Below are 22933 nucleotides of genomic sequence, written 5' to 3' on the forward strand. Positions count from 1 at the left end.
CTCCCAGCGGCGGCTTCTTCCCTCCTCGATACTTCGTCCTCTTCTGCGGTGGGTCCTTCTCCCTCGTCTCGGCCTCTCCTCTGCGGTGGGAACCGGCGGGCGGCCTCTCCTCTTCTCTGAGCGGCGGTGAGTGACTGACGCACGCACCGGCACCGCCCCCATTGCGACGTCAGCGATGTCCTGGATGATGATTGGTCCAGGCTGGAGACTGGACCAATCACAGCCAGGATATCACAAAGGTGGGGGTGGCCAAGCGCTCTTTCCTGCGCCCAGGTTATGCCCCCAGAAGGCAGCCAATCGGCGCCTCTTCTGGGTCGTAACCCCACCCCCCCTTTAGCCACCACATAGGCCGGCAAACCGATTTTTTTTTTCCAAACTTTATTGTTCTTTTTGTCTTTTTTTTTCTTTTTTTTAGGGGGGGGGGGGGGCGGCGCCCTGGCGCCCCCTATGCACGGGCCTCCACTGGCCTCTAGATCAGCCTTTTTTAATCAGGGTGCCTTGAGGTTTCTTCAGGGGTGCCTTGGCAAAAATGCCTAAAATGTACCCAAAAATTGAATACAAGCCGGTGTGTGGATGAAGCCTGCCTTTTAGTTACACAAAGTCACAGGTTTTCATTGTGAAACATTACAACCGTCTAGCTGCGGACATCCTAATGACCAATGGCATGATCATTTAATAAGGAGGATGCCAGTCACCTCCATAGTTTTCTTGTTTGACCATACTCTGCCCCTCTCAATCAGTGGTGGGGTGATATTAGCTGAGCGAGGGAGAAGAGAAACATTGAAAAACTAGTCAGTACCAGTTTGCAAAAGTGTATTTGCTTTAGAAGAATAAATCACCTCTAACATTGGGTGTCCTACATGTGGATGTTGCTGAATTATGTAAAACTATTAGAATAACTTTTACATTTTAGAAGGGGGTGCCTGGAGACTGTCCATCATTTTTATAGGGTACCCCCAAGACTTTTAAAGGGTGCCTTAACTGAAAAAAAGGTTGGAAAACACTGCTCTAGATTATGTTTTGTGCCAAAAACTCAGCTGGGATCACAAAAAAGTTGCAGAGAATTTTCTCCTCCAGAAGATGGCGCTGTTTCTTCTGTCTCAGTTATGGTTTTCAAAATTAAGTGTTACTGTACTGTCTTAGGAGGCATCTGTATGTGTCTAATATGTATCTTATGTAGCGTAATGTAGAAATTGTATATCACAAAAATATTTCAACTATTCTGTGATATCTAAATAGTAAATGGTCCTTAACAATATTTTAGTGACATTTTTGAGCACTTACAAGCCTATTTAGTAAGGGAAAGATAAATATACAATGACCTACATCAACAAATCAGAATGAATCTTTCATAGATATAATATAATAATATAAAGTATTATTGCTACATATGTTTCATATCAGTTCGTAAACTTTTAGCCTTATAGCATATATCTAAGATCACCTTGATTAAACTATACACTTCAACCTATGGATATTTAAAAGTATTCACACATTCCTAACTAGCAAGAAACTTGCTTTAAACAAGCTCTCACTGTCCTCTATGCTGTTTGTAATATTAAATAATTAATTCTCAAAGATCTCAACAAATACTCTAAAATCAAGTTGCTGTCAGTTTCTAGAAACACCTACTGTTTGTTTACATTCGATGGATAGCAGTCTGCCAAGATTCTGGTGCAATGAAAAGTAATAGGAAAAAATAATTTTTCAGTGCCTCTGTTGTAAAAATTGAATACAAATTTCTCCACAATGGTTATAGCTACAGAGGCGAGTGGGGGCTTGTTTTAGAGCTTATATCATGTTTGAATATTTAAAGCGGAGTTCCACCCAAAAGTGGAAGTTCCACTTTAAGGACTCCTAAACCACTGACATGTCATTTTTATGGGGGAGTAGCGGGTACCTAGTTTTGACAGGTACCCGCTCCCACTTTCGCTCAGGCCACCTAGGCGGCTCAAGCAGAAGTTTTCCTCTCCCCCTCCCTCCCTGCAATTTTCTGGGACACATCACAGGTCCCAGAAGATTGCCCAGGCCATTCATGACGCGCAGCGCAACTCGCGCAAACGCAGTGCGCACCCGGCTGTGAAGCCGCAAGCTATCACAACCGGGTGCCCATACTAGTGGTGCTGGTGAGAGAAGAGGGAGAAAACCGAGGCTTCGTGGGCTGCATCGCTGGATCCTGGGACAGGTGAGTGTGTGTTTTATTAAAAGTCAGCAGCTATACTTTTTGTAGCTGCTAACTTTTATTATATACAAAGCAAAGCCTGGGCACATGATGTTAAAGATGTTTAAAGACATTTCTGGAAGCTCAGAAGAACAGCAGACTAACTAAAATACTTGCAAAAAATAAATCTTGGATTTTGAGCATAAAAGGTAGCTTACACCTAAAGACAAACTTTACAAAATTGCAAGTGGGACATGGATTATACAGTGCTTCAGATACCCTCAGTTTAAAAAGCATCTACAGTGGTTAGCTTTATGTATAATGCTATTTCTTTTTTGTTAATAGAGTGCAAAGTGGAGGAATGTCCTGCACCCCCAACCTGTCCATCAAATAGGAAGCTAACAACGACTAGCACAAAGTGTTGTAATGAGTATAAATGCAACTGTATGTGTTCCAACTCTACCAATACCTGTCCACCTGGATACATGTCCTCCATCCTGACCGATGAGTGTGGCTGCTCCACCGTTACCTGTACTGCAGATCAGGTGAGAAGTGCTGCCATTTATTACAGCAAGCAGAACCCAATATTGTAAGGTGATTTCTAATCAAAATAAGAGAAAACGTTTACAAATTAGGCCTTATACTTTAAAAAATGCATATTTGTTATATTTGGATGTTCTTTAATAAATTCCATATGAACAAAAAATAATTAAAATAATTAAAACTCATACCAAATTAGTTCAGTTGGTTTTCTCCAGCTCGGTACTGTGCTGTGAGATAGACCTGAAAAGAAGGGAGATCAGATTACCCAGACTGCAGGGTGAGGTACCCTACAGAAGACAGGGCAACCTGGTCTTCTCAGTTTTACATGGGATACTTCCATGCCTGAAGAAAGCCAGCCATCACTCAGTGCTAAAAACAATAATTTTTTTCAAAAAGCAGCCAAAGCCTACGTAGAAAAACTGTATCCTGCTATTATGATGCAAAGTACAACCTTTGTTCTGTGTGTAGAAGCAGTGGTCGCTCTGCAGAGATCTGACATTCCCCCAACCCCCCCCCAAGCTAAGTCTGAGCTACAGCTTTTGAATGACCAGGGAACATGAGCTTTACTGATAGCAGAGCTATAGGTCTGACTCGGCAGGGGTGTGTTGGACCTCTTTAGAGAGACCACTGCTTCCATACAGAGAGCAAGGGTTCTCTGTATGCTGCCTGAGAACAGGCTGTTCTTTTGAGGTTGTAACTGCTTTAAAAAAAATCTGTAACTCTAACACATTGCAGAATGATTTCAGAGCTCTAGACTTAGACATGATTAAACTAAAAGTTCATTTGGACTTTAAAATCAGACCAGACCAAACTTTTTCTTTATTCTGAGTAGGTTGGAGCAAAGGTAAAAAATTCTCTCTGTTTTTTCATATTTGTCTTTGTCTTCATATGGTAGATTTACCCTTGCTTTCTGTCCTGGTAACTGGTGGCAATTGCACAGGACAAAATCTAACTTTTTACTATGTAAGAAAGAGGAGCAAAGATGGAATGTTCCCTCAATTTGGGGAACATTTCTCTCACTTCCTGTCTTGTCCTAGGACAGAGAGTGAGTCAAAATCTCACAACCTTCTAACTCTTCTCCACATTATTCAAAGTTAGTTAAAAAAAAAAGGTTTTGGCTAAAGTTCTACATTAACTAAAAGCAATTTGAAAAATGTAGAATCTTTTCACTTCTGAAAACTGTCATTTGTTTGCAATGTATAGGTCTGTGTCCATAAAAATATTGTATATCGCATTGGAAGTCGGTGGGAAGATGGATGCCAGACCTGTGAGTGTACTGATCTGATGGACTCTATCACGGGACTCCGCATAGTTCAGTGTGTTAAAAAGCAATGTAACACAAAGTGCGCCCCGGTAAGTACTTTAAAATGCAGTATGAATATATATGCTGATATTCATTGCACAACTTCTATGTTGGCAGTAGAAAAGGACAGGAACTTGTCTGATTGGGCACAAGACCTGATATTTGCCATCAATCTTCTCCCTCTTCTCTCTCCTCTTATCATCTAGCTACCAGTGTTAGACTGACAGCGCTGCTGGTCCTGTACTTTCACCTTCACTTTCTAAATTCTAAATTACAGGATGCTAAAATAAATATACAGGTGCTTATACTAGTAGCTTAATTTAAATGGAGCTCCAAACATATAGATATATACTGGAAATACAAATGTGACTTATATTGCCTGTAAAGTAATAGGATTCTGTTTAGTCAGTTTTTTGATTCTGGTACCTCTGCCAAAAGCACATTAAGTTGCTCATCCACCACTGCAGTTAAAGTGACTCATAAAAGGCATAGTAATGGGGTCTATTTATAGCCCACTTCTCAATGCACTTTTGCTCCTCCACTGCTAGCAATTGCAAAATTCCCTGACACACGGTGTATGAGTTTATACATGTAGGTAGGTTGAAATATTTATACAGGTGCTGTCCCAGTCGGAAGGGTAGGACTGAATGTCTTTCCCGGTTCTCTGGTCTTTTGGTTGGTTCTTCCCTAGGTCGGGCCCACTAATCCTCTGGTATATAAATATGGGACAGTGATCTGGTAAAAGAGTTTCGCCCAGGGGACAGATAGTTTGGGGAGTCCCCTGCAGAGAAACCCAAAGGGAGGTATTAGTGGGAGAAGAATGCTATCTGTGGCTCTAAAAGTCTTTAATTGCTGAACTGCACCTTTGCAGGTATGCCGGGACTGCACTGAAGCCTGTAGTTAGATTTAGGGAATATGAAATAATAATGCCTTTGTCGGTTGGACTGGGAAATGTCTACTTGCACACTTCTTAAGTAAAGTGTTCCAAACATTATCCTTGTCCGGTCTGAAGTTACTGAAAGGGGTGTAATGTAAGTAAGCGCCACATACATAGTTCTCCGAGAGGGTCTTAACACATATGGGGTATGAAGACATCAGCATAGAATGAAGTGGTGTGAAGACACAAGTGGTTACCTAGAGTAATGGAAGTTTAACATCAGCCTGTCGATAGGGTGTACCTGTTATAGGTGGAACGGCCTCTAGCAGCAAGGGAGATGTTGGCACTCCTTCTGCCAGCAGTCTGTCTCCCAGTGCAACAGGAGCAGATTTACACAGCCGAGGTTCCCATCCTGTACAGAGGTATGGAAGGTCAAGAGTTAAGTTAAGCCCACACAGAGTGCACAGAGTGGGCCCACTCTGCTATAGTAGGGGAATAGTAGTGAAAAACGCTGGACAGGTGGACGTAAGAATGCAAGTTACAGTGAAGGTGTAAATTGTCTTAGAGTTGATTGGAGAACAGTTGCAGTGTAAGTGTACATGGTGTACATTTATCTCTAATAGTGGAGGCCCACCTTAAGGTTGAGTATTCCCTCACGGAAGTCTCAGCCTTGTCCTAGGGCAGGGGGTCTCCAAACTTTCTAAAAGTGCTTAACGTAGCCGAGAAGAACCCATGCCGGGTAGGCCTCTCATGTGAACCACACGTGGCATCCAACAAGTTAATAGGAAACACGGAGGACGTAACAAACAACTTAGCTACCCCTGTAGGCCCCACCTCCCGGCCGACCTACACACAGGATTGATGATTTCAGCCCCTCTTATGTGACAGTGTTTGGGTTTGTTGATTCATTGTCACTCAGCAGCAAAAAGCTGCAAAGGTATGTACAGTCAGGTCCATAAATATTGGGACATCGATACAATTCTAATCTTTTTGGCTCAATATACTACCACAATGGATTTGAAATGAAACAAACAAGATGTACTTTAACTGCAGACTTTCAGCTTTAATTTGAGGGTATTTACATCCAAATCAGGTGAACGGTGTAGGAATTATAACCGTTTGTATATGTGCCTCCCACTTTCTAAGAGTAATGGGACAATTGGCTGCTCAGCTTTTCTTTGGCCAGGTGTGTGTTATTCCCTCATTATCCCATTTACAAGGAGCAGGTAAAAGGTCCAGAGTTCATTTCAAGTGTGTTATTTGCATTTGGAATCTGTTGCTGTCGACTCTCAATATGAGATCCAAAGAGCTGTCCTTATCAGTTAAGCAAGCCATCATTAGGCTGAAAAAACAAAACAAACCCATCAGAGAGATAGCAAAAACATTAGGTGTGGCCAAATCAACTGTTTGGAACATCCGTAAAAAGAAAGAATGCACTCTGAGCTCAGCAAAACCAAAAGACCCGGAAGAACACGTAAATCAACTGTGGTGGATGACCGAAGAATTATTTCCCTGGTGAAGAAAACACCCTTCACAACAGTTGGCCAGATCAAGAAAGCTCTCCAGGAGGTAGTTTTATGTGTGTCAGTCAACAATCAAGAGAAGATTTCACCAGAGTGAATACAGAGGGTTCACCACAAGATGTAAACCATTGGTGAGCCTCAAAAACAGGAAGGCCAGATTAGAGTTTGCCAAACAACATCTAAAAAAGGGGGCAGGAGAATGCTAGGAATGTGATTGGAGTGACTAGGGGGTCCATAGTCCAATCATTAGTGAATACGCCCCCAGTATATAAGATAGCCCCCGCCAAATTCCTAGCATTGTTATACAGGACATGGAAGAGAGTGGAAGCAGTTCTGTTAATTTTACTTTAAAAGTGTCATTTAGCATTTATTAGTGTGAGGAAAGGGATATCTAGTGTAGTTAGAGTGCTCTTTTACACTTTAGTTAGCTTCAAAAATTTAGTTTCTGTAGGGAAAGTGTGTGGTGTCAGGGTGACCGTAATGTAGTGTAGGGTTAACTGACTGCTATGGCAGGGTGACCAAACCCTTCCATATCAGGGTGACCGTAATGTAGTGTAGGGTGAACTGACACTGACTGCTATGGCAGGGTGACCAAACCCTTCCATATCAGGGTGACCGCTATAGAGAAAAGCTGGTTTCTCTCAAGTCACTTTCGCTGCAGTAATATGGCTTCGCCCCCGTCAGCATTCTTTTTGGCTGCAGACGGCTATAGTGATTTTTTGAGCACATGTTTGGAGTCAGGCATGACATCTGAACATGTGTATAGGGGGTATATATACACACACATGTCTGTATATATACACCTGCACATATATAGGTGTGAAAGGAGCACAAAAAACTACTTGCGCTAATGAAATAATTAACACCAATATAGTTACGCTCCTATCACACCTATATATGTCTAGGTGTGTATATACATATAAGTATGTGTGTATATACACCCGTATACACAAGTTCAGATGTTTTGCCTGCCTCCAAAGAACCCAAAAAAATGCCAAAAAAACGCCCAGGTGTGTTTTTGCAGGCATTTTTTGGGGGTTTTTTTTTTCAATAATTGGCTCTTTATCAAAAATGACAATTTTTAAGAACTTTTTTTTGTGTGATTAATAGTCCCTGGGGTATGACCCAGAACCCTAGGCACTTTTTATGGGCATTTATTGGCTTTTAGGGCTTCAAAATGGTGTTTTTTGATTACCGAAGTTCGGGTCCCATTGATTTCAATGGGGTTCTGAAATCCGGGCCGAACCTTCGGGAAGTTCGGATGTTCTGGCCGAACCAAACTTTTGAAAACTTCGATCATCCCTATTGATGATGTGACTGCTGACAAAAGCAGCAGGATGAATTCTGAAGTGTTTCGGACAAGATTATCTGCTCTTATTCAGCCAAATGCTTCAGAACTCATTGGACGGCACTTCACGGTGCAGATGGACAATGACCCGAAGCATACTGCGAAAGCAACCAAAGAGCTTTTTAAGGGAAAGAAGTGGAATGGTATGCAATGGCCAGGTCAATCACCTGACCTGAATCCGATTGAGTATGCATTTCACTTGCTGAAGACAAAATGGAAGGGAAAATGCCCCAAGAACAAGCAGGAACTGAAGACAGAGACAGTAGAGGCCTGGCAGAGCATCACCAGGGATGAAACCCAGCGTCTGGTGATGTCTCTGTGTTCCAGACTTCAGGCTGTAATTGACTGAAAGTTTGATTTATGATTGTTAATCTGTCCCATTACTTTTGGTCCCTTAAAAAGTGTGAGGCACATATACAAACTGTTGTAATTCCTACACCGTTCACCTGATTTAAAGTTTAATTAGTACAGTTTTCGTCAGTTAAAGCACATCTTGTTTGTATCATTTCAAATCCATTGTGATGGTGTATAGAGCCAAAAAGATTAGAAATGTGTCAATGTCCTAATATTTATATACTAGGTAATTCGATAGACTTGCGCATACTCTATTACTTTGACCTGAATGAGCAAAGTGGTAGTGTTCCTTAAGGCAATACAGCCTGGTCCCCAGCCTGTGACTGGACAGTGAAGGAGCAGCAACACACTAATGAGTCATTCCATTGCTCTTTGCCTGCCTAACCCTGTTCATAGATCATACCATACCAGGCAGCACACCCGGATTAGCTCCTAAAACTGTCCCGCCTTCTTTCAGCCTTAATGTGCTGCATTGCAAGGGATTACAGGAGTCTATCCTGAAGAGATTTAGGTTTTATGCCTGTGCCATGTAAAATTAAATAAAGTCTTTTCTAATGCAGGCATGCCTGGATTTCATTAGGTTTAATTTCTACCTGGTGTTCAGCTTTCAAAGATATTTAAGTGCTACATGACTGCATTAAAAAGTGCTAATTGTAATATCTGTTTGGAGTAAGCATTGATCTTGAACAGGAGTGAACATGTCATTTCTGGTCAAACTATTCTCAAAAAAGTTGAGTATTTGGATCAGATAGCACTTTAACCGGGATCAGTTCTCAGTGGGTGCCACAGTGGTCTGCATACAGGGAACCTACTCTAACTTCATTTTAGGATTTACTGCTGCCATCATGCTCTTGTGCTGATTTGCAGGCAGAGCCTATCTCTCTTCCACTCTGAGATGAGAATATGCTGCCTAGATCTTCAGTCTTCAGGTGACAAATGGAGACCTATTGCTGGGCTTTCCTAATTAACAGTTTGATATAAATCACAAGTAAAGCGTGGAAGCACTCTGTAATAAAAACTGATTTGTAGAATGGGGATATTAAACAGTAAAAAAGTTATATCAAATAGTAGTTTATGCTCACTATACCCAATACTAGGGATGGGCTGAACACCCCCCCTGTTCGGTTTGCAGCAAGGTGGGCGGGGGGTGCTCAAGGTGTCCAGAGCACCTTGTCCTCATGTTGATGGGGACAAGGGCCTCTACTCGACTACCCCAGGCTGTGGTTGTCGGGGTCTGCAGGCGGGTGGCTTGTAAGAATCTGGAAGCCTCCTTTAACAAGGGGGCCCCCAGATCCCTGCCTATTCCCCATGGGAAATGGGTATCGGGTACCCTTACCCATTCACCAAAAAAGTGTACAAAAGTAATAACCAAACAAGATAGTTTTTGACAATTTTGATTAAATAATAAAAAAATAGTGTCCCTTGATGTAAATCCATCCTTAATCACGTCGCCCACCGACCCAAAAAAATGAAAAACGCTCTGCCTCCAGGGAGGCCTCCCGTTGTATGCCCACTCCGTGCTTTGACATTTCTTATACAGGCAAGGGGCGGGCCACCTGGCTACGTTATCTGGTGGCACCGCCCTCTTTGGGACGTTACGTGAGACCCCGACAACCTCGAAGGGCCTGGTATGGACTGGGGGGGGGGACCCCATGCCATATATTTCTTTATTTTGTTTACCGGCACTTATTTTAATTTTTTCAGCTGTCAGCAGGGAAACCCATTGACAGCTGATGACTCATCGGTTGTTAAAGACGCTGGCTTCTCGGCCCAGCTCCTTAACAACCAGCTTACACTGCGCCCTGAATGGGCAAAGCTTGGCTCAACCAGGGAGCAGAATGCACTGTGCAGCACTCAGTGTATAACAGGGTGTTCGTTGGGGAAAACACCCGGTGAACACCCTGCAAATGAATGGCCCAACAGGCAAATGTTCGGCCTGAACTCATGCTCGGGCCTAACCATTCGCCAACCCCTACCCAATACCACTTAAGGTGCTCTGGTAGATCCGGTGTCTCACAGAAATATAAGGGAGCAGGCTGTATTATGCTTAATCCAGAAAGCAGGGAAGTATGAGGGGGTGAGAGTAGTTTATATTTAAAGAAAAAAAAGACAGGTTTTCAACAGTTTCTTTTTATGGATATGATGGCCACTCATCGGTTATTGGCCCGGAGATGGGCCATATGATCAAGTAAAGCAAAGTTATTAATCACCACGTCAGCACTGAAACTAAAGATGCATTTTTTTTTTTTTTTTTTTTCAAATCTCCAAAATGTACTCAAAGAATATCTGACTATGGGATCTATAACAATTTGCTGAGTTGCCCAATTTAAATAAAAAGAAAAAAATTATCAAGTTAACAATATCTTAGTGTGCGACTTTCGAAAAACCCATTGCCTTGTAAACGGAAAAATGACTGGCTGTTATTTAGGAGCAAACGAGGTGCCAGGTCCGGGCTTGCCGTGATATAGGCACAAGTCTGAACGTTTATAAACACAGATAGTTCTGCTTGATTAATTCAGCAGCCTGTCTCCGGGAAAGCCACCACTTTGTCTACATGGTTGGAGCTCACTAGAAAAGCTTAATGTAGGCTTGATTTAAGTTTATAATCTATTCCAAGGCACTTCTCAGCTAAAAGTGTGTTGATTTTACTGAGAATGTTTGGGAATATCTGCGGGGGGAACAATGAGTACGCTGTGTTTTATGACCTCTCTTTCGCAAGTGCTTCAAAGTTTTTCCTCTCTTCCAACACTTTGTAATTGGAAAAGCAGCACAGGGTAGAAGGATTGGGTGAGACACTTAGACCGTACATGGCACATCTCCTTGGGTGGTCAAGGGTGCATGTTATTATGTGTGACGGTGCCTTGGGGTACACACAGCCCCATGCCATTGTTTTGTGCTGGTAATTTACTGTCCTGTCAGAAATATACTACAGTTCGTTCTTTATGATTTTCATTAAAGGCATTTTTCTCGACTCTGCTTTGAGTTTCTTACAGTAGATATTTGGCTGAAAAATTTCCCAGTGCGAATGTATGAGAAATAATTTTTTTGAAATAAAATTTAGGAAAACAGGAGCAATAGGTGCACAGGTGGATTGTCTGTGACAACCATTCAGAGCTATTCTTGCCTGCAGTTTAAAGTTGATTAGGGGAATTTGATTGGCTGCTTTATTTTATATAAGCCATAGTTTTCATAAATGCAATTTAAAACCTGAAGGCAGACCAAAGACCCAAATGAATGCATCTTTGTAATCATTAATAGATTATTAAATGCATTTTTTTAAATGCAATCAGTGTAAGGTATTGATTTTCACTTGGTCCAAGCATTATGGACTTCCTTTAAAGCAGACTGGGAGTGGAAGCGTTAGCTTCATCAACTTGTGTCCTGACAAGAAGTACGCTGACGGGTGCAAAACGAGGAGTGAGATGAGCTCTTCTTCTCCAGTGTCCAGTCACAGTCTAAGGGTGGGTCCAGGACAGCCTGGGCTCAAAGGAAGTGGGTTGAATGATGCTGATTGTCATTCAGCCTGGAAGACTGAGGACATCTACTTGTAGAAAAGAAGTGCTGCAGGGGACAACTTGAATGTGAGTATTGCAACAAGAGCTCTTTTGTTTATTTTTTTATGGGCTATTCTTTTTTTTTTTTTTTTGACTGGAGTTCTGCTGTAAAGTTCATCACTACTCAAAACTTTTGAATAAAATGAGAAGGGGTTATAGTACCTGTCAAGTTTATTTTACTGTAATAAAGGTGCAGCGCATTAATATAGCAAAAGAAATTTAGGCAATCAAGTAAATAAATCGTCCACTATAAATAATGTGCATAAAAACGTGAAAGTGAAAGCCACACAGAAAATGCATATATAAACGAAAAATTCCTTTAACTCCAGAAATGTCTATGTATTGCTTCCACCATCCAAAAAAGGGGACACCACATGCAACTAAAGCCTCGTACACACGACCAGATTTTCGGACAAATTTCCATTTCGTTTTTTGTTGCATGTTAGTCTAATATCGAAAGTGAAGAGGTTACTTTCATACGAAAATTCTCGTACGACAGAATTCAACTTCAGAAGTGATGTCATGTGTTGAGTTGTTTGGTATGCATTCTTTCATTTCCGAGCATGCCTAGTCTTGCTCTTATGATTTTTTTCAGACGAAAACTGTACTAATTAAATGAAAATCAGGCATTGTAATTACGTACGATAAAAATTTTATAGCCTGCACGTTCAGCTTTTGTCGTACGAAAATTCGTAATCGGCTGTTAAAAGCACTATACTAACGATCCGAAAATTGGCAGATCATTCATCGGATAAAATTTTACTTCCGATTTTCTTATCGTGTGTACGGGCCTTAAGGGTAAGACTGCACTAACCCGCTCACTAGCTGCCAGTGCAGCAAGTCACATTTGGGAATTAATAATCTCAGCATCCTCTCTATGGTCATCCAGCTCCATCCATCCACCTGAGGTCCCGAAGTCATTCCTCTACTTCTGGTTTCAGAACTGGAAGCCATCTGAATAAGTGCACTGCTGTACATGATTTTACTACTTGGTATCTGGATTTTTTAAAATCGTTTTTATGTGGTTCTTATGCATTAGTAATAAATTAAGACACTCTTTCTGGCCGCTTTTGCATGAGTACTTCTTTTCCATCTAATGGCGTTGTGGGCTTTTCTGAATCTCCCCCCGTGGTGGGCTGCTGTTGCTACAGTCAGAGGACATCAGGTGGATGGATGGAGTTGGATGTCCATAGAGTGGAAGCTAAGATTGTTAACTCCCAAAGCGTGACTTGCTGCACTGGCAGCTACTGAGCTGGTGAGTGCGGTCTTACCCTCAGTTTCATGTGGTGTCCCCTTTTTTGGATGGTGGAAGCAATACACAGACATTTTTGGAGTTAAAGGACTTTTACATTTATGTATGCATTTTTTGTGTGTGGTTTTCACTTTAATGTTTTTATGCACATGATTTTTAGTGGATGTTTTATTTACTTGATTACTTAATTTGCTGTTGCTATATTAAGGCGCTAAACCTTTATTACTGTTAAATTTAGTTTTTTTTGTATGCTGATCTATTGCTATCAGCCTTCTATTTATTATTATTTATTTTTTTATTACTGCCTTATTACATTTATCTTTATTAACTGTGTTCCTCCTTGGGAGAGTCACCCTATTTGTGCTGGTGGTCATTGTCACATAGTTAGAAAATGATGAGATTTCCAATATCTTACAGTTTTTACTGGAATAGAAGGTGAGATTAAATTTTCCTACGGGAGAACATGTTCTGGTGACAACTTTCTATAAGGGGATTTTCCTTGCTTTAAAGAGATTTTCTCTTATATAAAGAGAACAAAGTAAAGTAATTTCAAGTGATTTTGTAATTCTACATTATTATTTTTACACCCAGCACTCAGTGTATGAAGTGCTATGCAAAACTATGGTGATTTCTTTAGAGCAGGATACTTAATTGACAGAAATATATTGATATTGATTAATACTTCCACATAATAATATATTCATAATGATGTCTCTGCATAAGTAAAGAGCTTCAATAAGATTTGTTTTAAAACATACAATATTAAAGAAGTGCATTTTACATCGTGTTAATGATTCCACTGAGTATCAGAGAGCATTTTACACTGTAAAACCACTGAAGACATAAAAAAAGGAGAACCAGTGTATTGCCAGATTTTTTCAATTAGATTGCATCTTTTTTTTCCTGGAATACAAAAGTTAAAATATAACTGAAGGAATACTTTTTTTTTTTAGGTAAGGATAGAGTGGTTAAGGGGGTAAAACTCTTGTTATGTTGTGTCCCCGTTAGGGTTATTCACCCTCCTTCATTGCCATGATCACCAATGTCACTGGGAATAAAGTGCTAGGAAAGCCAAAATCTTGAGTTGCTACTAATACAGAAATAGATGGGGAAATATTCCAAAGGAGACACTTGTTCTAAGAGGAGATTTCCCCTCACATTGGAAAGGCATATTTTCCCATTGTGTCTGCAGGACAGGAAGTAATGGAATATCTTTCTAATGAGACACACATTGCAGTTTTACCTTCCTCCTACTCTTTCCTCCTCTACTCTACTTCTAGTGGGATGATGTGTGCAACACTTTCCTCTTCATAGTTTTTTTCTAAATATGTAAATGGGTAATTATGTTTATAGTGTGTGTATAACCAAACCTTGTTTTGTTTTAGCTAAAGTATGGAAGGGTTAAAACCCTTGTCAGTTTTTTTTTTTTATCTATGCCTTCTGGGGATATTTCCCTACACTTCTTATCCAACAGGACTTGAAATAAAATCTCCACAAATGAAGGAGAATTCCCATCCGTGGAACAGGTGGAAATCTAAATCTTGTAAAACTAGCAGTCAGAGGCAGCAGTGCCTTAGTTCTCACACTGCAGATATAGAGCTATGTAGCTTACAGGTCAGGAGTCCTGAACTTAGGTGTCCTCACATACCTATAGTGCACTGCTATTTTTCAAAAGGATTTTTAGATAAAAAGGAACCATTTGAGGGTACTGTTTACCCATAGTTAACATTTCAAAATGATCCCATTAACATAACAAATCTTTTTGAGTTCAGGTTCACCATAAGGAGGCAAAATATACTTATTCTTCAGTAAATAATGGGAATTATCTTGGGTCTCAGAGTCTGGAAAATGTTTTACATGCTGTCATCAAATAGAAGAGAAGTAGGTGTAGCACCATCCTATATAGGTGGCCAGGATGTTAGGTCAATTTAGTTATTTTTGGCTTCCCTGTAATCTTTGGAACAGTTGTTATTCTAGAGTTCACAGGCTGCAAGTTTGATTGCTTTCCCCTGCCTTCCAGAGGCTTCTAGAACATAGTGGGCAGGACAGTCAAATGAGCAGTCTGAACATTTATTGTTCTTCAACCAATCTATGGGGAGTTTGGCCCAGTAGGTGACTGAGGGGACACATAAATAGTCTGAGTATTTGAACAGCAGGGACTTCCTGTTTGAGGGATTCAACCCGTCCCACACTGAAGAATGTCAAGTGGATACTGGAAAGGGTTCAGCTCTCATGTGACATTGTGAGTACCTGTTAGCAGTTCTACGAGCAAATAAACTTTAAAAAGGTATCCCCTTGACTGTTTAATGAGTGAACTGTTACTATGTGCCTGGCTGCCTCTGTTCTAGTTTGGGAAAGAGCCAGGAGCTACAGACGCTTTTTTTATTTTAGGAGAGGGCACCAGGGATATTTGACAGTAGTGCTATTTGTGGCAGAACCTGCCGAGAACCTGTAATATGTCTATGAATTTGAATAGATGGTTCCAACACTTCCAGAGCCGGGAAGTAAAATTAATGTTCCAGAGACAGCGGCTGGGATGTAATCTTCTCCATTCGCCATTCCAGAGTTCCCCCATACAGCAGGTGACACCAGATCCATAGAATGGACTGTACTCGGTATGATTACTGCCCCCTATGCCCTCCAAGGACTTCTTATCTTCCAGTAGCAGGAAATGTGGATATGGAGCAGTAATAATTCCATGTACAGCCTGGTTTATGGATCCTTCATCATGTGCTGTATGGAAAAGCGTTGGTATGACAAGAAGAGGAGAGCACAGATCTCCCCCCTCCCCCTGGCTTTAGCGATTTTGGAAGGGGGGGTACTTACAGGTGGGGGAATTATACTAAGACCACAGTGGGGGAGGGGGGTAAGAATCATTTGTACTTGGGTTGGGAGGAGTCTAGGAAGGGGGGATAGGGGGCTATTTGTGCTGGTAAAGGTAACCTGGGGAGGGGGGATTTTTGCTAGGAGGAGGAATAGGGGCGATATTTGCTAGGAGGGGGGATTGGGAGGATTTGTGCTAAGAGGAGATGGGGGTTTTTCTTTAGTAAGGAGAATAGGGGGGGATTTGACCCTCTGTACACTGCCCTACTGATCCCCTGTCCTCTGTGCCCTGCCCTACTGACTCCTGTACACTATCTTGTTGACTACCTGGCCTCTGTCCTGCTGATCCCTGTCCTCTGCTTTTGTGACTCCTCTTCTCTGCCATACTCACCCCTGAGCTTTGCCCTGCTGTTCCCTGTACACTACCCTGCAGATCCTTCTCCTCTGTCATCCACCCTGCTGACCCCTGTACACTTCCCTTCTGCCCTGATAACCCCTGCGCTCCACCAAGCTGACCCTTGTCCTTTGCCTTGTTGACCCCCTTTACACTGCCCTGCTGACTCTTGTACACTGTCCTGCTGACCTCTCATTCTCTGACCTGCTGACACCCTGCACACTGCCCTGCTGACTTCCTGTCCTCTGCCCTGCTGACCACCTGCACACTGCCCTGCTGACTCACTGTACATTACCCTAAAAACGAATGGCCACTGTACACAGCCCTACAAACTGCCGACCCTGTCCTCAGCCCTTCTGATCCCCTGTACACTGCCCTCCTGACATTTTGTTTTTTGCACCCCCACGTCAGACAGGCTAGATCTGGCCCTGCTGGTCATATCTATTTTGAATGTTAATATACTGTTTAATTCTTTTGGATATACAGTATTCTCCCAAAATGGTATCTTTTTCCCAGTTGGCCACAAAATATGAGTTTTGTGTACAGGTGCTGAGTGTCCTGTAAAGCCAGGATTACCTGGTACATTAAGGAGGAAATGTGAGTAGGCTTCAAAAAGTTGTAAAAGTTGTTCATAGTCTTTCAATCACTGCTGTTTTTTCAGGGTATTGTAAAAATCTGTTAAATGGATGTCATTTTGGCAATGACTTTGTGTGGTTTGTGAAAGTTGTATGTTAAGATTTTGTGGCACAAAATAAAGAGAGGTTAACCTTTATGTAAGATGGAAGTGTGCAGCTGCTCTTATTCATGTGTGCATTGCACCTGAAAACTCTAAAGGATGACTCAGGGCTTTCTGTATTATTACAACCTAACCTTCAGATTAATTACACTCCAGCCACTTGACAAGCACCTGGATCCCTGTGAAAACCTCATTTGTGTTTGTGTTTTATTAGGGTGACAAAGCCATTTAGCAGACAGGAGTCCAAACAAGGCAATGCGGGATGTGCGCTGGCCAGTAATCTCTATATCTTTTTTTTTTTTTTTCCATATATATCTTTTTTAATGGGAACAAGCATTTTTTATCGAGAAAATAAATGGCACATTTAAAGCAGTATTACACCCGAAAACAAAAATGTAATACATTGAAGCTTGCTAATCCTTAGATGTGGTGGCTGCGTTAATTTTCTTTTTAGGCCTTTTTTCCCCTTTATTTGAGCTGGTGATCCTGCCAGTAACACGCTTCCTGCCTTAGGGTATCTGCATTCTAAATAAGGTAGTAAAGCAGACACCTTTGGACAGCAACATTATCATTCTTGGGAGAAGGTAGTGTTACACTAGCAGATTTAGAAGGACATGACTAGCAAATTGAAGCTGAACTCCAGCTAACACTATAAGAAGTTACAGTCAACAGTGTTTAACTTTTGAGATAAAGGTTTTTCATAAATAATTAAAAGCTGACAATTGTAAGCACACCTGTCAGTGTTAAATGGTCTGCCCCAACACTCTAGCTGCTACTTGGTCTGTCCAAGTAACTTGAAAATTAACAGACTTACTGGCTGGATCACCAGGTGAAAATAAAGGAAAAAAGGATAAAAAAAAAAGAACTTATGTACACACTAGGGATCGATCGATTATCGGTAATGCCAATATATCTAGGGTTGATATGCACTTTTCCCGATATATCAGAATTGGCTTCAGAGGTTACCGATATTGCCGATTTTTCGGAAAGTGCTTGTACCGGAGTGATGCCTGCAGTTATAGGCATCACCCCGGTACCGGCGTCCATAGCCGATGGTCGGCTGTCTTGTAATGACAACCGATGCGGGTGAGAAGCCACTCGGCTGTCATTACAAGGTTTGGGAGGGGACATCCCCCCCTCCCGCCGCCTTCTGCGGCTCGCCCGAGTCTCCTGTCCCACCGGGAGACCTGGGTGACTATCCTGCACAGCCGCTGAAGACCCGATCAAACCACATTCGGCTCTGATCGGGTCTCCATGCAAAAACCCTGTACTGTGTGGCGACAGATTCAAAAAAATTACAGCATTCAAAACAGCCAAACTTAGCGTTTTGAATGCTTTTAAGTGCAGAGGAGGGGTTTGGGGTCTTTTAGACCCCCAGATCCCTCCGCAAAATTACCTGTCAAAAAATAAATAAATAAAAAATGTTTTTTAAATGTACAAAAATACCGGCCAATTTCGGCCGATACCAATATGCATTGGCCAAAATATCGGCAACGAAAAAACGATATTGGTCGATCACTAGTACACACCACATCTAAGGAATGGTAAGCTGCAATTTAATACATTTTTGTTTTTGGGTTTAATACTGCTATAAGGAAAAAAATAGTATCATGTTCCCAAAGTGTATTTGCTTTTAGGTTCTCCTAATTCATATCGCTGTTGTCTTCCTCATTATTTGTTTTCGGTGTGTCTGAATTGCTATTTGTACTTCACTGCTGACAAGAAAATGATAAAAATTACATATTTTTGCAGGAAAAGCAACACAACTGATTTTTTAAAGCTAAACTCCAGGCAGATGAAAAAAACATAAAATAAAGTAGTTCAGAATTCACTGATAAATCATTCAATTCATTTTGTTTAATGCAAGCAGTGTAAGGCAGGCTATACATGGTACGAATTTCTTTCCTGCAACCTCGGGTCAGACAGTGCTGACAGGGGAATCAGCAATTGTCTTCTTGTGGCGGGGAGGTTGGGGTAGGCAGGGGAAGTCCACCTCGCCAGGAGAAGACAGTGAATATCGCTAGTGGCTATAGCAGCCACTAGCGATAATTGCAAGAGAATCCAGCAGGGTGGTTGTACCCATGTTGATTGATCGATCAACTTGATACATTCAGCTTGACCATTACCAGTTCGAATCCCAGGCCTGTTCCTGCTGAATGTACATGTATGGCCGACCGAAGACCCTGAATTTGACTTGGTATCAGTCTCTTGCAGTCCCGGTACACCAGAGCTCAAAAAGAGTGAGAAAGAAGCAGCACCACCTACCAATCAGTTCATGCACTGACAAGGAGCATGTTGATAAGAGGAGAAAGAAGAGTGACAGAAAGATGATTTTATCACTGTTTCTCCTTCACTGTCCAGTTACAGGCCAGGGATGGGTCTCTAACAGCCTGGGCACAGAGGAGGTGGGGTTGAATAATGCTGGCCATGATACCTTTCTACCCTAAAGAAAGTAGTATTGCATGGGACAGCTCCAGATTGAAGGAGAGTTTTGCAGCAGAAATCTGCTTTGTTATGTTATCTTTTAAGGCAAATGGTGGAGAATACATGGCTTTAGTCATGATAGAAATATAAAAAGAGTGGAATCTAGAATGAAGGAATAACTTTTGTATTATGAAAAATCTAAAAGCATTTTAACAGAGACTTCTCTCCTTAATCATTTTATAAAGTACACCAGCATAAAATGACATAGCATAGTACTGGTTGAAAAGCCACCTTAGCATACCTTAGGTGCACTTTAAGGTGCTTTAAATGCTTGTACAGCTTGATAAATCTGGGCCTATAAAGAAGACAGAGAATAAAAACTACTAAACTAAAACCGTGCATATAATGGATATACTGTAATACCATGTAGTACCTGCTCCTTGAATTTAAAGAGGCTATTTTGTGAAAAAGTATAACTTGTTGAAGGCAGTCAGTATGAAATCAGATTTTTTTTTTTCACTAATAAGCTTCAATCTCTTTTTAGGGTTTCAGATATGTGACCAAGGAAAATGAGTGTTGTGGGACATGTAAGCGGGCAGTGTGTGAACAAGAGATGCCTCACTTTGAAGGAAATAAAGGAGATTTTGATGAATCTGAGACCACAAGCCGTTTTTATAGTGTAAGTAAATTTATTTTTGATTTTTAATGAGAAACAAAACCCTGGAAGTTTTGCTCAAAAAGGCAAACAGAGGGTAAAGGACTAGTCATCAATGTTGCCAAAGGCTCCCCGCACTTGATCTTTCCCTATTATTGACTGTCATCTTGGTAGAGGCTCTGGGTTTTACTTCGTGTCAGAGCCTTCAGCAAGGAAAACAGTGAGAAGCACTGTAGTCGGATCACCAAATCTCAATACAAATCCCATGAGATTTGCAGTAGGAGGGCACACTGCCTTGGATCTCATGCTGTAGATTTATAGCTACAGGACTGTAGGCAAAGGAGTTACTAGGTATGTTCAAATCCCAAGAAGTCCACCGCTAGTTTTCAGGAGGAATTCAAGATAAAAGGTATATTTTAAGGGTATAGTTTAGGCACTGTTAACATTTCTATATGTTCCCTGTAACATAAATCTTACTTTTTGAGGTTAAGTCCACTTTAAGGGCATGCATGTATCTCAGTGTAAGCAAGTATGAAGGAAACTCAGATCAAAGAGATGGAATAATGTGAAAAATATATTTTGGAAGAGTAGGTGTCTTTTGATAAAGCTTGGTCTTCCTTTGGATTCTTTTATGTCCCAACTGTCTCAGCTTTTATCGTTACTGTTTTAGTTTTGGGGTACTAACAAGAAACATGCTCTGTTTAAAATAACTTAAAATAGTGAAAGGCATGGAGCTATACCTTGCTCTTTTCTATGATCTCTTAAAATAAGGTGTCACAAATCTTCCATCTCCAATATAGGTTCCAGGAATCAGAATATAAAATTGTAACCCAATGTTACTGTACCCCTTCATATTATGTATCCTATGGAATCTAAAACTTGTTGGAGATGCGGGCAGGATAGGGGAGAGCTATTACACATTTTCTAGTTGACCCCCATCTTTCAATGTCTTTTGGTCGCTGGTCCATGAAATTATTAAGTTTTCCTGTCGAATAATTGTCTATTAGTTGAAGAACCGTACTGATGTCATAGACGTGCCTTCGGTCTCTGCCGTTCTTTATCTGACGGGGTCAGATTGATTACAGTTTTACCCCTTCTTCACAACATTGTGCCCTGCCGGTGGCACCCCTCCCCTCCAATTTTTTTTTCTCTCTCTCTTTCTTCTTTCTACCCTTTCTTTGTATACCCTCATTATGATTAGACGACTATATGGGCGTCGTGGGGCCTTCTAGAAAACCTATGAAGAGGTTCCCAATAAGCACTTGAAATTACCTTCCCTAGAAAAGAGCTCCTGGATCCCCAAATCCCCATACCATTGTATGAATCAGTTAGATTCAGGATACCATTCAACATCTTAATATAAAACATAGGTGGGTAGAAAGATTGTTACTCCTTCTTTATTGAAATTTAAATTTAGTATCGCCTAAGTAATATTACATGAAAAATTTGATACTCAGTTGGCAGATAAAATAGACAAGTATTTTGTAGTATGGTACTCCTTGTCTCCACACTTTCTACTTCATGGTTTTGATGTGGACCTTCTCCACTTTTAGGGCATTTAGAGGGCTGATCAGTCCCTACCTCTCCCCCCTACCTATTGGTCTTTTATAGTCATTTGTTATCACTTTAAGGTCATGTTCTACTGATGCCTTTTGGATATTTTGTACAATTATAACGATGTATAAACATGTTACAGGTGTGCTTTTTACCCTGAAAGACAAATATAAAATAACCATATTGAACTAAAACATAATAGGGAAATGTAAGCATTGCATTCAAGCTTATCCCATATTTAGCCATAGCAAGTGCACAATACCCAGTTCCGTTACTTTTGTGGGTCTAACATTTAAGACTGTCCCACAGTGTCTTGTAGAAGGTACTGACATCTGTCACTGCCCACTTGCATATTGGTGTTACCACTACCTTGTTGAAGATGAGTGGAGCTCTGGGTTTGTGGACATACCAGAAAGCGCCTTTCCTAGTGTACCTGCTACCCTGATTTGTGTTGGTTAACTATAGTGGGCATTGTAATATTTTATTGTAGTTGCTAGTAATGTGAATTTTATAGGACTGCAACAAATGATTGATATACATTCAGTATATAGATAGTATATATACAATATATATATATATATATATATATATATATATATATATATATATATATATATATATATATACACACACATATTTAATCATATGATAATATTTAACAAAACAGCCCATCATGCGGTATTATACAAGCTGAGGGAAATAGAATCATGTAAATTCCACCTCTACATTAGTAATTTTGGCCTGCTGCAGGTTGGTGCGCGGTGGACGTCTCCATTGGATCCTTGCATCTTTAATGAATGCACACAAATGAATGGAGAAGTGTTTACTCTTCAGAAGAATGTGTCCTGCTCTGACATTGAGACCCAGAACTGCCCAACCGGGTATGAACTGAAGTGCGTTCGTGGAGCAGAGTGCTGTCCCACTTGCCGTTGTGGTGAGTCTCCATTTTTTTCATATCTGGTACCTTTTAACAACTAGTTTGTGGGGGAGACAAATATTTGTTAAAAAGATCTCTGATTTATTCCATTTTGTTTTTAAATGATACAAAAATGAAAGGACTACTATGTTATCATCAATATGTTGGTAAGCTCATAGCAGACAATTTACACAACAAGAAACCATTTTATTTTTAGCCAGGGATCTGATGCTGGCTGCACATACATATTTGCCCCCGTTTTTGCCCCTGTCTGAGAGGGTGTTGTGTTCAAAATCAATCAAAGTCCCATCTATTGATCATCATCTGATCTGTGGGAGTTCACAGACCAGTAACTTGAGCAGTTAAAGCTTTTTTTTGGTTAGCACACAGTTATGCATTACAGTGATTTTGTGAAAATGACAGACTCCCTTCACGGTAGTTGATGTAAAAACCAGTAGTTCAGATGAAATATATTACTTGGTAATTGGGACATCATTACCACAAGATGCCCATATC

The 22933-nt window shown here is 40.9% G+C and overlaps 1 protein-coding gene across 1 annotated transcript in view; it reads left to right on the forward strand.

Annotated features, from left to right (window-relative positions):
* Nucleotides 1-22933, forward strand: part of VWF (von Willebrand factor) — a 276575-nt gene that overhangs the window by 235217 nt on the left and 18425 nt on the right. Inside the window, exons 42-45 of the mRNA XM_082255011.1 lie at nucleotides 2507-2706; nucleotides 3908-4057; nucleotides 19837-19971; nucleotides 22252-22435. Of these exons, the coding sequence (XP_082111137.1) occupies nucleotides 2507-2706; nucleotides 3908-4057; nucleotides 19837-19971; nucleotides 22252-22435 (669 nt within the window). The remainder of the gene's footprint in view (nucleotides 1-2506; nucleotides 2707-3907; nucleotides 4058-19836; nucleotides 19972-22251; nucleotides 22436-22933) is intronic.

This window comes from Pelophylax lessonae, assembly GCF_965119305.1.
Source record: "Pelophylax lessonae genome assembly, chromosome: 4".
NCBI classification, from domain to species: domain Eukaryota; kingdom Metazoa; phylum Chordata; class Amphibia; order Anura; family Ranidae; genus Pelophylax; species Pelophylax lessonae.